We start from the raw sequence: 15936 nt of genomic DNA, 5'->3' as shown, positions 1-15936 counted from the left end.
ACATGCCTCTGTCCCAGCTCCACTGCCTAGGAGGGCTTCTCGGAAGATAAGGCAGCATCTGTGTCTCACCGAAGTTGGTTTTCCTCCCAGCGATCAGAAGGCACAGGGACCAGGACCAGTCCTCTGAGGTCTTTCTACTAACACCTCCTCAACTTTTTTTTTTTTTCTGTGTCAGGTCTTAGCTGTAGCACATGGGATCAGCAGTATGTCGTGCAGGATCCTTTGGTGTGGTGCACGGACTCTCGAGTTGTGACACACTGGCATAGTTGCTCTACAGCATGTGGGATCTTAGCTTCCCAACTAGGGATTGAACCCTCATCTCCTGCATCGGAAGGCAGATTCTTAACCACTGGGCTGGCAGGGAATTCCCAACACCTCATCTTGCTTCTCATTTTCTCCCCAGCCTTCCCATTCCTCCCCACTGGCATCCCATGGTTGTTCAACTATTTTTTTTTAACTTTTTTTAATTGGAGGATAATTGCTTTACAAAGTTGTGGTGGTTTCTGCCATACATCAGCATGAATCAGCCATAAGTATATATATATATCCGTCCCTCTTGAGCCTGTCCCCCACTCCCACCTCATCCCATCCCTCTAGGTTGTCAAAGACTACTGCCTTGAGTTCCCTGTGTCATACAGCAACTTCCCATTAGCTATCTATTTTACATATGGTCATGTGTATATTTAGGCTCAGCTGGTAAAGAATCCACCTGCAACTCAGGAGACCCCAGTTTGATTCCTGGGTTGGGAAGATCTCCTGGAGAAGGGCATGGCAACCCACTCCAGTATTTTTGCCTGGAGAACCCCCACGAATAGAGGAGCCTGGTGAGCTACAGTCCATCGGGTAGCGAAGAGTTGGACATGACTGAGTGATTAAGCACACAGCACATGTTTCAGTGCTACTCTCTCAATTCGCCCCACCCTCTCCTTCCTCTGTTGGATCCATAAGTCTGTTCTCTATGTTGAGTCTCTATTGCTACCCTGCAAGTGGGTTTATCAGCACCATTTTCCTAGATTCCATATGTAAGCGTTAATATACGATATTTGTTTTTCTCTTTCTGACTTACTTCACTCTGTATAACAGGCTCTAGGTTCATCCACCTCACTAGAACTGACTCAGATTCATTCCTTTTTATGGCTGAGTAATAGTCCATCATACATATGTACCGCATCTTTCTCCATTCACCTGTCAATGGACATCTAGGTTGCTTCCATGTCCTGGCTATTATAAATAGTGCTGCAATGAACATTGGGGTAGATGTGTCTTTTAGAATTGTGGTTTTCTCAGGGTATAAGGCGAGAAGTGGTATTGCTGGATCATATGGTAGCTTTACTTCTAGTTTTAAAAGAAATCTCCATGGGCTTCCCTACTGTTTCAGCAGTAAATAATCCACCTGCAATGCAGCAGATATGGGCTGGATCTCTGGGTTGAGAAGATTCCCTTGGAGAAGGGAATGGCAACTCCAGGATTCCACTCCAGTATTCTTGCCTGGGAAATCCCATGGATAGAGGAGCCTGGTAAGCTATAGTCCATGGGGTCACAAATGAGTTGGACATGACTTAGCAACTAAACAACAACATATTGTTCTCCATGGTGGCTGTATCAACTTACTTTCCCACCAACTGTGCAAGAGGGTTCCCTTCTCTCCACACCCTCTCCAGCACTGTTTGTAGATTTTTGATGATGGCCATTCTGTTCCACTGTACTGTTAATAAGTTCTGGCAATAGGCAGGTCAAATTATTGCGGTGACCGAGGGTGGAATCTGGAGACAGTGACCCCCGGGAACCTTTTTCTTCTCAGAGCTGACAATGCTGTCTGACTGTACTAGTGTGTGCCGTGTGGACCACGCGCTGCCGAACAAGCTCCGTTTCATCCTTACAGTGATGCTAAGAGGTAGGTGTCCTGTATCCACTCTACAGATGAGAACACTGAAGGTTAGAGAGGTGACATAACTTCTCCAAGGCTCCATGGCCAGCAAATGGCAGAGCCAGGATCCAAATCCAGGCGTATCTGATCCCCGGGCTCATGTTCTTTCCAAAACATCATTTTTTTCTCTCTCTGCAAAGACTTCTGGGATTCTACAAAGGTCTGAAAAAGAGAGCTGGGTAGCCTTGGACCTCTCCAAGTGGGCACAGGACAAGGAGAGTCAGGAGGGAGGTCAGCCCCAGAATCACCATCCGGCTCCTCTAACACCACTGTGGTTGGTGCTTCTCCCCCGATCATGTGAGAGGAGTTTGGCAAGGCCCTTCCAGGGGGATGAAGTGACTGATCCCAGCACTTGCTAAAGTTCAGGAAGCAATCTGTCTTTTCTGCAGGTGTTCTAACCAAGCCAGTGATTAACCGCGTTGCTAATAAATTATGAAACAAGTGCATTCAGCCCACCTCCTATGTAATTAGTTGTGTGGCATTTCCTCGGCACTTTTCAGCCATGTGTTTCATTTCTTTACATTATTTCTCCCCCTTTGGGCCTGACTTTGCATCAAGCTTCAGGAACAAATGACTAACGAACTAGTGACAACACTAACACCGGCCGGGCTAATACTCCTACTGCTACTGCTGTCGGTGACGACGCTAATTAAGAGAGTGCTGACAGCCACGGGCTCTGCGGAATGTGACTCTTCATCTCTGGGAGGCAATGGGAGGGCGGCCAGCATAGGTGGGGGCGAGGGAAGTACAAACGGCCCCAAAGGCAAAGATGGACACTCACTTTTGGGGGGTACTAACTACATTTACGGAGAAGGCAATGGCACCCCACTCCAGTACTCTTGCCTGGAAAATCCCATGGGGATGGAGGAGCCTAGTAGGCTGCAATCCATGGGGTCGCTAAGAGTCAGACACGACTGAGCGACTTCACTTTCACTTTTCACTTTCATGCATTGGAGAAGGAAATGGCAACCTACTCCAGTGTTCTTGCCTGGAGAATCCCAGGGACGGGGGAGCCTGGTGGGCTGCCGTCTATGGGGTCGCACAGAGTCGGACACGACTGAAGTGACTTAGCAGCAGCAGCAACTACATTTACAAGAGATCTAAAAAATGCCATGTCACGAGTCCATAAAATCTAAGACGAGACAACGGACTGAAAGGATGAAGAAAGAAAACATTCAGTCTAGCCAGTCAGGTGTAACTTGATCACCACATATGGACCCAGCTGTCTGGCAGCCCCTTCTGGGGGTAAGCATCCAGCTGTGGGCTCTGGAGCTGACCCCTGATGGGATCAAGGTGTCCCTCTGCCTGTACCCCAGAAGCAACAAACCAACCAGGCGACCCAGACAAACCACTCGGGATGAAGATGATGGGAATGCAAAGCAGGCAGTAAGGGGGGCAGTGGTGCCAGGGAGCAGCTGGCATGAGAGTCGGTGGTGCTGGGTGCCCCCAGCCAGGGTCTGGGAAAGGATGTGGGAGATGGTTTGCAGGAACTTCCTTAGCCCTGCAAACCAACCAGCCGTTTCCAGCAGAACCTGCATCCTTCCTCCATAGCAAGGGGGCTGGAGGGGTCCCCAGGTTCCTCAGTACTGCAAGTGGGAGACCCTCACGGGCTACTGGCAGTCGCTTTTCCTAGAAGATATGGAGTCCTGGCTGTTTGGGCAGAGAGCTCAGGACTGTGTTTCTGAATAATCTTTCTATGAAAGAAACTAGGACATCAGAGCCAGCCAGGAGGGCCGTTGGCTGCAAACCCCCAGCTGCCACTGCCAGGCTGTGGATGCCCGGCAGCCTCACATGATGGTGACATCAAGTGTCTTCTCCAGATTTTCCAAGACAGACACCAGTTGCACACGGGCCCCACGACACCTTCTGGCAGTGGAATAGTCTCTACAGGTAAAACACAGGCATGCAAAGCCTCTCATGACCCCCAAAGTGAGCTCAAGTGGACCCAGAAGTCAAATGCTTGATCCTTATAGAAAAAGAGAGAATGCTCCCCAAACTGTGACAAGTGAAGAAAAACAATATGTCATCTCCTCTCCCTCCACCCCATTAACTCCATTTCCACTCCTAAGGTTGGTTTACATCATTTCAGTTCAGATCAGGAACACAGCAAAAGGAGGGTAACACCCTCAGATCTGCAGGCTGGTTACCTATTCACGTGGCTCTTGAACTCCACAATCCATCAGCCCAGAGATCAAATCACGCTGCTTGGGTTTCCAGTCCTGACTGGGCCAGTTTCTCAGCTCATGAGACCCCATGTCACCTGACCCAAGACCACTGGCCCTTGGGTGCACTCAAGGGAGACAGGCCGCTGCCTTACCTCCACAAGGGCCCCACCATGCCAGGTTTTGGTGAGTCTCACCTGCCCCGCGAAGAGCCCACAGACGCCGATGATGCACAGAATGTTAAACACAGCAGAGCCCACGATGGTCCCCACGCCCACGTCGCCCTTGGTGATGAAGACTCCTGAAACACAGACCGAGGTTAGCCGGCTGCTGTGGTGGGCTGTATCCAAAGTGGGGCGGTGGGGGGAGATTTTTATTTATTTATTCATTTTCTATCGGAGCATAGTTGCTTTACAATGCTGTGTTGGTTTCTGCTGTACTACAAAGTGAGTCAGCCATATGTGTACATATATCCCCTCCCTCTTGAGTCTCCCTCCCTGCCCCCATCCCAGCCCTCTAGTTCATCACAGAGTATCAAACTAAGCTCCCTCGGCTATACAGCAGCTTCCCACTAGCTATCTGTTTTACACGCCCTCAAATATGTATACATGTCAATGCTACTGTCTCAGTTCATCCCACCCTCCTCTCCTCCCACCACCCCATGGACACACCTCTGTTCTTGACATCTGCATCTCTATTCCTGCTCTGCAATTATCTTCAGCAGTGCTGTTTTTCTAGATTCCATGTATATGGGGGGGAGTTTTTTAAGTGTTAGTTAGACTGTTCTCAGGATCTACAGGAAACAGCCGAGGCTTGGAGAGAACTTTCCAATCTCTATTGGAGCCTCTGTCCACGGACCATTGGAACAGGGTCTGGGACCCATTCATGCAAAGCAAAAACACCACTTTAATAAGATGAAAACAACCACTCCAGCGGGGGCGGGGAGGCTAGTGCTCTGCCCCTCGGGGTCTCAGTGCTCCTGTTTCCAGAGCCCTCGTTCTTCAGGGAGGACAGAGCTGAGATGTTCCTCAGGGTGGCACCTACCTATGACCGACGTGAACAGCTCCGGGGCTGAACTGCCCGCCGCCATGAATGTGGCTCCCGCCACATCCTCACTGAGGTGCAGGCGCTGCAGGGGAGCAAAAGCATAGGTGAATCGGGTTTCTCCCGGAACAGCAGTGACTGTGACTCCCCAGGTCCCAGCTCAGTCCCTCCTCAGCTTCCCCTTCTCCCCAGCTGGGCCACACCTCCTCCTCTGGGCAGTATCAGGGAGGGGCTACATGTTCCCTCCAAGTAAAGGTTCTGACAAGATCTAGGGATCCCAAGCCAGATGCCCCGGGGGCTGTAGAGATAATGGGGGAGGGGAGTGGTCTTGTGAGGCAGGGTGGGCCTTCACCTCTTTTTTAAAAGCTCAGTTCCCTCTATGTTGCCAAATATTCCTATTTATAGAGATGCCCAAATCCACATTTTTATGTAAAAGATTTTGACTTTTTTCATTATCTTGCTGATGTTCTCAAGCTAAATTAGGCTCATGGTAACCAGTTTTTGAGCCCTGAATCTGGGAGTTTGGGGCTGGGGAGGATCACCCATCCTCAATGCAGCCTTGAAGCCTGGGGTAGAGGGAATGGGGGGCAGTGAGAATAAATAGAAAGAGATGGTGAGCCCCGCCAAGATGATCCACACAATGAGCTCTCCAGGTTACCTTGCTTGCTGACCCAAAAGGTGATTTGCAAGAAGGCACGTCAACTGAGGCTGGGTGGTGTGGGGAGCCTTTCTGCATTCACTCCTGGCCCAGAAAGGAAGCTGCCGGCTGTCAGTAAATAGGCGGCTCCCTTGGGCATCCCAGCTTAAGGGACCCTGGTCCCTCTTCCAGCAGCACCACAGTTGCACTTCCCCGCTCAGCCATTGAGGGGCAGCACGGCCTCGGTGAAGGCCCCTGGCTCCACTGACCGTCTGAAGTTGCCGCGGAGCCCTGCTGAACATTTTGACCTGGAAACCTGGGTTCCCTGGATCTTGACTGAGCAGTAAACGTTCCAGGTGTTTGTGAGAAGACCCTAAGATGGAGATGCGGCTGTGTGAAGGTGAAAGGTGTGGCCGTGAGGGTGGCCAGGCATCCCATCTCCCTGAGCAGGTACCCCAGCAGTGCTCAGGGTCCATGGCTGGTTTGCCCAGGCTCGCCAGAAGCTGTGAGCCTCACTCTGCAGTGTCTGCTCCAGCTCGGGCTCCCGCTGGGGGGTTAGCTGTGGAGTCCACCCCGGGGCTCATGCATGTCCTGTTCCTCTCTCTGTTTCATTCATCACATTGCTTCTTCCTTCTGGACCTCCCCTCCTCTTTCACCCCTCATTCATGTCAGCTTTGGCCACATCTCACTGGGTCCTGGTTGGTTGGGGGAGCACTTCCTGCCTTGGGACCCTTTCCATCTATTAGAACAGTCATCAAAAGCTTTCTAGCTTCCTCCTGAGAAACTCCTATGTCTGGGCCGGGCATCCCCAGGGCTCCCCACAGGCTGAGTCTTGTCCCTGGGTCTCCCAGCTTAGTTCTCCTGCCGGACTCTTGGCTTACATATGTCCTTGTAAGACACTGCCACTGAGACCGCTGCTCACATCCTGCCCCTGCACAAGCCCTTCCCTGATCTCAAGGTGAGTCAATTCTGTTCCCCTCTGTTCTTCTGTTCCCCTCTTCTCTGCATCTCCAGCTCCAGCACTTCACCTGTCCCCGGGTCTCACTCTGGAGCTGCTCTGAGCCCCAGGCCCCTTGACGGCCAGGATCACACCACATTTCACCTTGATTCCTCCCCAGGGGGTGTGCTCACAGGTGCCATGTGTGTCCCCAGTGGAGGAGAACACATTCTGACAATTGCATGTACATTTCCAGCACCAGGTCTTAACTTGGCTATTAAACAATGTGTGATTAGAGAGTGGTTGGCTTTGTGTGAGGACTAAACTGCTCCTGGTGGGTTTTAGAGACCACAGATGACCCTGATCACTGGCACTTGGTGCCTCCCCCTCTTCTCCACCAGGTGACCCTGTTCTCAGGTTAAACTGCTTTGGACAAAGGCCTCCACACTGGCCGGCCATCCATCTCAGAAACCAGCTCTCTCACTTCCCTTCTCCTACCTCCACTGTGCAGAGGAACCCACTCGGGGTCTCTCTAGGGTTGCTGTGGGACGACTCTCTTTCAAGTACACAAAACTAACCGACTTCAGGAGGTGGAAGAAACTGCTTAAGCTAGTAGTTCTCCAGTGTGGCTTCCAGACCAGCACATCACCTGGGAACTTGTTGGAAATGTAACTTCTGTTCCCCACTGTCCCGCAAGACCCAGTGACTCAGACACGGCGGGAGGGACAGTCCAGGCTGAGGGCAACGTAAAGGGACAGGAGTTCTGGACAGACAGGAGGTGCACCTGGGAGAGACACTTTCTGAAAACGGGATTCTGAATTAAGAATAAAACAGAAAGCTTCCAGATAAAGGAGACCACATTTCAAATCAGAAAAAGAGATGAAAGAAGCAAGAGAATTGAAAGAGCTCTGGATATGCTAAATATTTTCAGATGAAAGGGATGTAATTGGCCCTGGCGTCCCCTGGGCTGACTTCGAAGAGACCCTTTCCTGGTCTCTGCAGCCAGTTCTTTCATTGTCTTGCTCTTGGGGGCCCTGCTTGCAGTATTTCTGCACACGCACAGAGAGGAAGGGTGGTGGAGGTGAGGCTGAAGACTTCTCACTCTTCGCGGACCCCACAAATCATGAGGGAGGATTATGGCGGCAGAATGAAAGAGAGGGGAGGAAGGTGGAGGAAAGAGGAAGAAAGAGTGAGACTTAAAAGAAAAAGAAAGTGGGAACAGAACACAAACCGCATTTCGAGTTACGCCAAAGGGTGCAGGGAGAGCTGGCCGGAAGGGTTAAAGCCCAGCTATGGATGGGCATGGGCTCCTCTGGTAGCTCAGTTGATAAAGAATTCGCCTGCAATACAGGAGATCCCAGTTCGATCCCTGGGTCGGGGAGATCCCCTGGAAAAGGGATAGGCTACCCACTCTGGTGTTTATGGGCTTCCCTCATGGCTCAAATGGTAAGGAATCTGTCTGCAATGCGGGATATCTGGGTTTGATCCCTGGGTTGGGAAGATCCTCTGGAAAAGAGAAAGGCTACCCACTCCAGTATTCTTGCCTGGAGAATCCCCATGGACAGAGGAGCCTAGTGGGCAACAATCATGGGGTCTCAAAGAGTTGGACACTACTGAGCGACTAACCACTACCCAACACAGCATGGATGAGCACAATGAAACTCTAAGCAGACCAGTGAGTTTCTGGGCTACCATTGCCCACAGCTCTGAAGCATGCTGGTGCCTGGCCTTCCCACCCAGCAGCATGCAGGGCTCCTCAGGATCTCAGTGGAGGAGGCTGGAACAGTTCCAGTGCTCAAACATGTACCTCACAGATCTTTTCCAAGGAGGGGACGAAGAAGTCATCACACACAATGGCCAGCGCGTAGAACATGTACATGGCCTGGAAGAGAGGAGAGAAGGGGTTAAAGTCAGAGTCAGGGCAGAGCCCCTGGGGTGAGGGTCAGGCCACCTTCTGCTTCAAGAACATCCTGTCTTCATTAATTCAGCAGCTTATACTGTACACCAAGCCTTTGCAATGCCTGTCACCTATCACATGCTCACCTTGTCCACCTCCTAGATCCCCAAGTGTGCCATGGATGCTGCTCCCGGGCCTTTGCACTTGCTGTTCCCACTGCCCGGAACACGTTCCCTCCAGATCACCTTGCCTCAGCCCTCCATGTACTTAGGACCTCTGGGTTAATGTCAGTCTAAGCAAAAGGCCCTCCCATCCCCCATATTCTGCTTTGTTTTTCTTGATCTGTTTTATATACAACAGGCTAAAAGCCCCAACGCCTCTTACAAGTCCATAAACTCTCTCTCCAAGACCATGTTCCAATATTATGTATTGATCTTCCTCGAGTAAGAAGCTTCGTCTAATGCACAGCAGTGCCAACACTTGGATTAGGATGAGAAATGAGCAGATTTGCCAAGCTCTCTGTGCTCTCAAGGGTGAAGCCTACTGAAAACCAAGTTAGTTTCATGCCCAAGGCAGCATGAGGTAGGACACCCACCCACAGATGCTCTATGACAAGGCTCCTCTGGACACCTAGGGGCCTGCCAGGCCACGGGCTTCTTTCCAGCTCAGAGCACCTGGCATCTGAGGGCAGCCTGCCACTTTACTTACAAGAAACTCTCTTCCAGCTCTTTGCTATGTTACCCACTAGAAGTCAGGTTCCCACTGGGAAAACAGAACAAGATATCGATGGGGTGCTGTGTGTGTCGGGGGGCAGGGGGATGAAGGAACTCTGTACCTTCTGTGCAGTTATGCTGTGAACCTAAAACTGCTCTAAAAGGTCTACCATTAATAATAATAAAACAACAGTATAAAGGAACGAAACAAATGTACAAAGTCAAACTTGAAGATGCAAAGGACCTACTGAAAGTGGTGACACGGATGATTCTATCAATACACTGGTCCAAATACTTCAGAGAACGAGGCATCTGGGGATTAATTTGACCATTACTATATTTCCAAAGGATAATATAATATCATCATTTACGATGATAACAATACCACCACTATTAATCATATTTGCCCCTCTTTGTTGGGCCAGGAATTAAGGCATGTTCTGGTGGTCTCAGTTCTCCTAACTCACATGGGAGGCAGGCGGTTCCTGATCCATCTCCCAGACACCACAGAGGACATCTTAACTTCTCCAAGGATCCTCTCCAAGCTGCCCACAGGGCCATTGTCACCCCGTGCAGAGGTCGCTTTTGATTTCTGCCTCATCCCCGCTTCCTATTTCAGCTCACTTACTAATGACTGCCTTTCAGCCACACAGAGGGAGGGACAGTTTCAGAATCCTAGTCAGCCACTTTTGGGGGCTGCCCGTCAGAGCCACTGATGTCCTTATTTATTTATATTTGAAAAGGTTTATTTTGATTGTGTGTTCACATAAATATACCATTTATACACAAGAATAAACGTGATCAGCATGAACATTAGTAAACCCTCGCTACCTCTGTATTTGGAGTGAATCCCTCTTTTCCTCTATAAATGAATGGACCGTAAACAGTGTTACAATAAAAAAAAAATCTTTAAGCATATATCCTTTTGCATTTCTAGGATAAGCTTCCAGATGGGGAGTTGTTGGATAATGGTCTTTAATGTTATTATCTTTACAAGGTGCACTGCAAAATACAAGACAGATTGCTGCTGCCACTACTGCTAAGTCGCTTTAGTCGTGTCCGACTCTGTGCGACCCCATAGACGGCAGCCCACCAGGCTCCCCCGTCCCTGGGATTCTCCAGGCAAGAACACTGGAGTGGGTTGCCATTTCCTTCTCCAATGCAGGAAAGTGAAAAGTGGAAGTAAAGTCGTTCAGTTGTGTCCGACTCCTAGCGACCCCATGGAGTGCATCCCACCAGGCCCCTCTGTCCATGGGATTTTCCAGGCAAGAGCACTGGAGTGGGGTGCCATTGCCTTCTCCGACAAGATTGGAAGTCTCAAAAAGGGCTGAGCTGGCCCAATACCCTGGGATTGCCCACGTGGAGCCTAGGCCAGTGGAAACTGCGGCTCAGCTACAGCAGCCAAGGCAGGTGAATGTGGGTCGCGCTCTAAAGACCATGAGTGAAGATGTCTGCGGGAGGGGGTCGTCTATGTGAGCTGCAGCTCCAGTATCAGACCACAAGGGCTTTTCTTCCCTGGAATGCATCAGGACATCTCTACTCAGACACCGACCCACGTGCTGCCAGGGACCATGGGTCATGTTTCAGGTTTATGTGTCTTCAAGATACATAAGGGAGAAGGGAGGCAGCTATGTCCTTCACGTGTTCCTCACTATCCTGTTCCAGGTTTGCCCAGAGTGAGGGCCAGGTTTGCCTGGAGTGAATAGGTTCCAAGATGGGAGCACTCAAATAGTAGCTGGTGTTGCCTTCTGAAGCCATTCAGGGAAGTGGCCAAGGAGCATGCCTGGAACAGCGACTGCTGGAAGAGGCAGCCCGCAGCCTTGGAGGGAGCCCAGGATGGGGTCAAGGACCTCACACCCAGTCCTGGACTTGACACTTCCAAGCTGTGTGACCTTGAGAGACTATCCTTAGCTCGCTAGCCTTCAGCACAAACCCCACCATGCTCTCTAGTTAGCTTCTGTGGCTGCTAGAGAGGAGCAAATGGAAAAGAAAAAGAGCCAAGACGTGTCCCAGTCATCCCTGCTGTCTCAGCTGAGATTGATCAAGCTCAACCCAGTTCTGCTAAACCCCAAACACCCACATGCTAAATAAATGTTTATTGTTGTATGTTGTTGAGGTTTTCAGGCCATTTGTTATATAGCACTATTGTAGTAACAGCTTAACAGCTACAGCCAAGGTGATGAAAGGAGCCATAGTGAAAACAATAATAATAAGAAGTAACTTCCAAGAAGTTTAAACTTTGCTGTTGTTCTAAATGGCTATATAGTCAGCTTTTCTAGCCTCCCTGGAACTAGCCATGACCACTGACACAATTTTGGGCAATGGGAATAAGGGACAGATTCAAGTAAAGTCACCCTTTCTTCTTGCCTTGAACTCAGATGTGATGTCTAGAATGCCAGCAGCCATTATGTGACCATGAGACAATAAACATGACAATACATACGAACATGCTAAGGGTACCACAGCCCCAAAGAATGCTATTCACCAATCTAATGCCAGAAACCACCTGCCTCTGTACTTCTTAGTAGGTGATAAAATGAATCTCCTATTTGCCTCAGTCCCCATTAATTGGGACTTCTGTACTTGCAGCTGTGTGCCTCCCTAACAGATACAAGGCATAAAAGATTCATTCTGCTGGGTGTGGGTGAAGGAGGTCAGAGAAGGCTTCACAGAGAAAGTGGCTAATGAACTAGGATTTTGAAAGATAAATTCTATTTCATCAGGCAATTTTAAAAGTTGATTGGGACTAATAAACTAGAGAACTTCGGTAAAAATAGTTAAACTGCAAAATATCTAAGGTAACAGGAAGTCATCATGGCCTGGGGCTTTATGGGGGTGAATAGGCTCTAGATGAAATGTTGATACACATAAGGACTTCCGAATTGTTGAGGGCAAATGTATCCCACCAGCATGACATTAGCCCCGCTGTTTTATGTGGCATCTACAGTCAGCGGTTTTCACAGACAATTTCCTTTTGCTGCATTATCTGTACTCATGTTTCTCTATCTTTAATTTCAGTGAAGGTGGTACTGGAAAAGCAATTTCTAGAGAAGACTGTAGAAATCTGGCTTTGGTAGAAATCGTTCTAAATCTCCCAGGGAATATGATCAGAATAAACAACAACAACAACAACAAAAAGATCTTCCTTTTTTCCGTCTCTGTCTTTTTCATGGTTTCAAGTGATCATATACAATTATACTTGGAAAAAAGTTTTTTCTTTAAAAATCATTCTCCCCCTCTTGAAAAGTTTGGTGCTGGCCCCATGATGCTATGGCAGGACCAACTCACACACCCACTCTCAGGCTCTGCTACCATTGTAGATATCATTCTGCTGGAACAGCTCACTGCCCTGGTGATTAGAGAGAGACACCATCTCAGCCAGCCTTGGATTCTGACCAAGAGGATCTGAGATTGGGGAGCTGGCTGCAGGGAAGAGGAACACAGCAGATGGTTAGGAGTGCCCCCTGGTCCTACCATGTTCATCAGGCTTCAGGGAACTCTGCTGCCTTTCTGTGGGCTTCCAGGTGGTGCTAGTGGTAAAGACCCTGCCAGACAATGCAGGAGACAGAACAGATGTGGCTTCAATCCCTGGGTCTGAAAGATCCCCTGGAGAAGGGCATGAAAACCCACTCTATCATTCTTGCCTGGAGAATCCCATGGACAGAGGAGCCTGGTGGGTTAAAGTCCATGGGATCGCAAAGAGTTGGACATGACTGAAATGACTTCACACGCACGAGCGCACGCGCACACACACACACACACACACACTGCCTTTCAGTAGTCAGAATTTGCCTCAATCTGCTTGAAGACCTGACCAGTGGATGTTGGTGCATCAGTCCCTGCTCCCTCACTCCCTGAGAGGGTCCCTCCACTTCATCCTCCTGGGTTCCCACAGCTGAATCAAGCTTCAGGAGCCTGTAGTGTCATAAGTTCCATTGCTGACCTTTTAGCAGCAATCTCTCCTTCCCCCATCTCACTTCCTACACCACTAGCAACATTTCCTTCCTTCACAAGTGACCACTGAGTTCTAATCATTGTCTTAAGGTCAGCTTCCAGGAGACCCCAAGTTAATGTGAGAGGGAAGTGGGTTAAGGAAGACTGTTGCTGCTGCTGCTGCTAAGTCGCTTCAGTCATGTCCGACTCTGTGCGACCCCATAGACTGCAGCCCACCAGGCTCCTCCATCCCTGGGATTCTCCAGGCAAGAACACTGGAGTGGGTCGCCATTTCCTTCTCCAATGCATGAAAGTGAAAAGTGAAAGCGAAGTCGCTCAGTCGTGTCCGACCCTCAGCGACCCCATGGACTTCAGCCCTCCAGGCTCCTCCGTCCATGGGATTTTCCAGGCAAGAGTACTTGAGTGGGGTGCCATTGTCTTCTCCGAAGGAAGACTGTGAAAGGAACTCAATGCAGCATTGAAACCAAGCTGCACCACCAAATGCAGAATGTTTATAATAAGGGAAACTGTGCAAGGGGGAGAGGAGGGATGTATGTGATCTATCTGTACTTCCTACTCATTTTTTTCTGTAAACCTAAAACTATTCTAAATAAATAAATGTATTTTTGGAGGAGTTTGGGATTAACATACATACATATATATATATATATATACATACTACAAATAAACAAAAGGGCCTACTATATAGCATAAGGAACTATATTCAACATCTTTTAATAACCTATAATGGAAAAGAATCCAAAAAACATGTGTGGATGTATACATACATAACTGAATCACTTTGCTGTATACCCAAAAGTAACATAACATTGTAAGTTAATTATACTTCAGTTTTTTAAATAGCTAAAAAAATAAAATAAACAAAACATCGTATAGAAAAAAAAGAAATCAAGGTGGACCACTCTCAGAAACAACTATCTTCCTAAAGTCGAGTGGGGACAGTAGTTAAGTGTCTGGCAATGAGCTTTTCTTGTTGGAACATAAGTGCCTGACATTAGGCTTTTGATCTTCAGGGCATCCATTCCAAAGGCTCCCGTCTCAATAAACACATCGCCAGCTACACAACTACATGAGGAGACAGGCTGCCTCACCCAGGAAGTTCCCCTTTCAGAAATCCTGTGTGACCCAAATAAGTGACCACTGGACTGACCCCGATTTTCCCTACCTGCACCCTAAACTCCTGCTCTTAGGTTTTAAATTTGCCAATAAAGAGTGAACCAGAGAAACCCTAGACACCCTACACTTGCCCTCAATAAAGGCAGGACCCCAGCTCTGTTCCCCACTCTGTCTCCCCACCCTGGCCACCCATGACCTCCCCGTGTGGCCCTATACACCCAAGAATCTGGGAGTAATAAACTTTGTCCTTTCAAAGTTCCCTGGTTGCTGTTTCTGGGGTGTGTCCTGCCATTGAGATAGAACCAGGAGGGCCAATCCAGCCTCAACACTGGCTGCTGCTCAGGAGATGCCCATGGGAGTGCACCAGCAGCCCGACCAAGGTGAGTGCACTCCCAGCCAGAGCATTGCTCTCAAAGGCTGAGGGCAACAGACTCGGGAATGTTCTCTTCACCCCACCCCTAGTCCTCTGTAGTCGGCATCGGAAGGTCATCGAAACCACTGCCAACTGAAAAGGATTCTCTCACAGGGACTCAAATGCTAAAGGAGGTTGAGTGTATGTTAATACTCCTGCTCACCAGCATAAACCTGTCATTGTGTTACCTGATGCCTTTCACGTTACCAGATAAAGCCCATGGCTGACAGTGTTCTCGGAGGTCAGCACCCTGGGGTCACTGTCTCAGAGCCGTGGAATGAGATCTGCCTTCTCTTCCTTTGTTCTCTGGACTCTTTCTTCCCCACCCCAATGCCTCTCATATGGGGTCCACTCTGAGAATGGTTCCTGAGTCCCTGAGGACCTCATTTATTTCGCTTGCTTGACAGTTTCTCAGGGAAGTGGGGGTGGTAATTGCCATCTCCCCATAATATCCACTAAAGGCATGTTATGGGGACAGGTTTCTGTAGCTGGGCTGATGTGTGCGTGGGCCTTACAGGGGCTCCCTGATGGGGGCAGGCACACACATGCTCCACTGACCCTCACAATCATGGCTGCAGGATGGGGTGCTGGTTCAATCCAGCCTCCTCGCAGTGGGGACCAAGTCATTAACCTGGTTCAGGTCAGCCAGCTAGTGGGTGGCAGAGGCAGGATTTGAGCCCAGGGAACTATCTCCCTACTACATGGCTCTCATCACCACACCATGGCACCTCTCTCTCTTTCTTTATACACATATAGATAGATATAGATATATGTACAGATTTAAAGATTGGAGAAGGAAATAGCAACCCACTCCAGTATTCTTGCCTGGAAAATTCCATGGGCAGAGGAACCTGGTGAGCGCCAGTTCATGGGGTTGCAAAGAGTCAGATATATATATACACAATATATATATGTGTGTGTGTGTGTGTATATATATATATATATATAGAGAGAGAGAGAGAGAGAGAGAGCAGACGGGAGGAGCTACCCCACGCCCCAACGCCCGAGGCCAGGGGCGGCAGCCGGGAGGAGCAACCCCACGTCCAAAGAGCCGTGGCTGCGTGGGCACAGGAGGGCCTAGAGGAGCTATCCCACGTTGAAGGTCAGGAAGGGCTGCGGTGAGGAGATACCCCTTGT

At 49.3% G+C, this 15936-nt stretch overlaps 1 protein-coding gene across 2 annotated transcripts in view; it reads right to left on the bottom strand.

The window, feature by feature from the left end:
• The window catches only part of SLC24A3 (solute carrier family 24 (sodium/potassium/calcium exchanger), member 3), a 521225-nt gene that overhangs the window by 93230 nt on the left and 412059 nt on the right, over nucleotides 1-15936 (bottom strand). For both annotated transcript variants that reach the window (XM_010836331.1, XM_010836329.1), the window contains exons 4-6: nucleotides 8515-8589; nucleotides 5134-5218; nucleotides 4287-4390 (exon numbers count right to left, since the gene is read on the bottom strand). In XM_010836331.1, the coding sequence (XP_010834633.1) occupies nucleotides 4287-4390; nucleotides 5134-5218; nucleotides 8515-8589 (264 nt within the window). The remainder of the gene's footprint in view (nucleotides 1-4286; nucleotides 4391-5133; nucleotides 5219-8514; nucleotides 8590-15936) is intronic.

This window comes from Bison bison, unplaced genomic scaffold (assembly GCF_000754665.1).
Source record: "Bison bison bison isolate TAMUID 2011002044 unplaced genomic scaffold, Bison_UMD1.0 scf7180017864063, whole genome shotgun sequence".
In the NCBI taxonomy this organism is placed as follows: Eukaryota; Metazoa; Chordata; class Mammalia; order Artiodactyla; family Bovidae; genus Bison; species Bison bison.
This window is presented reverse-complemented; position numbering and strand designations above follow the sequence as displayed.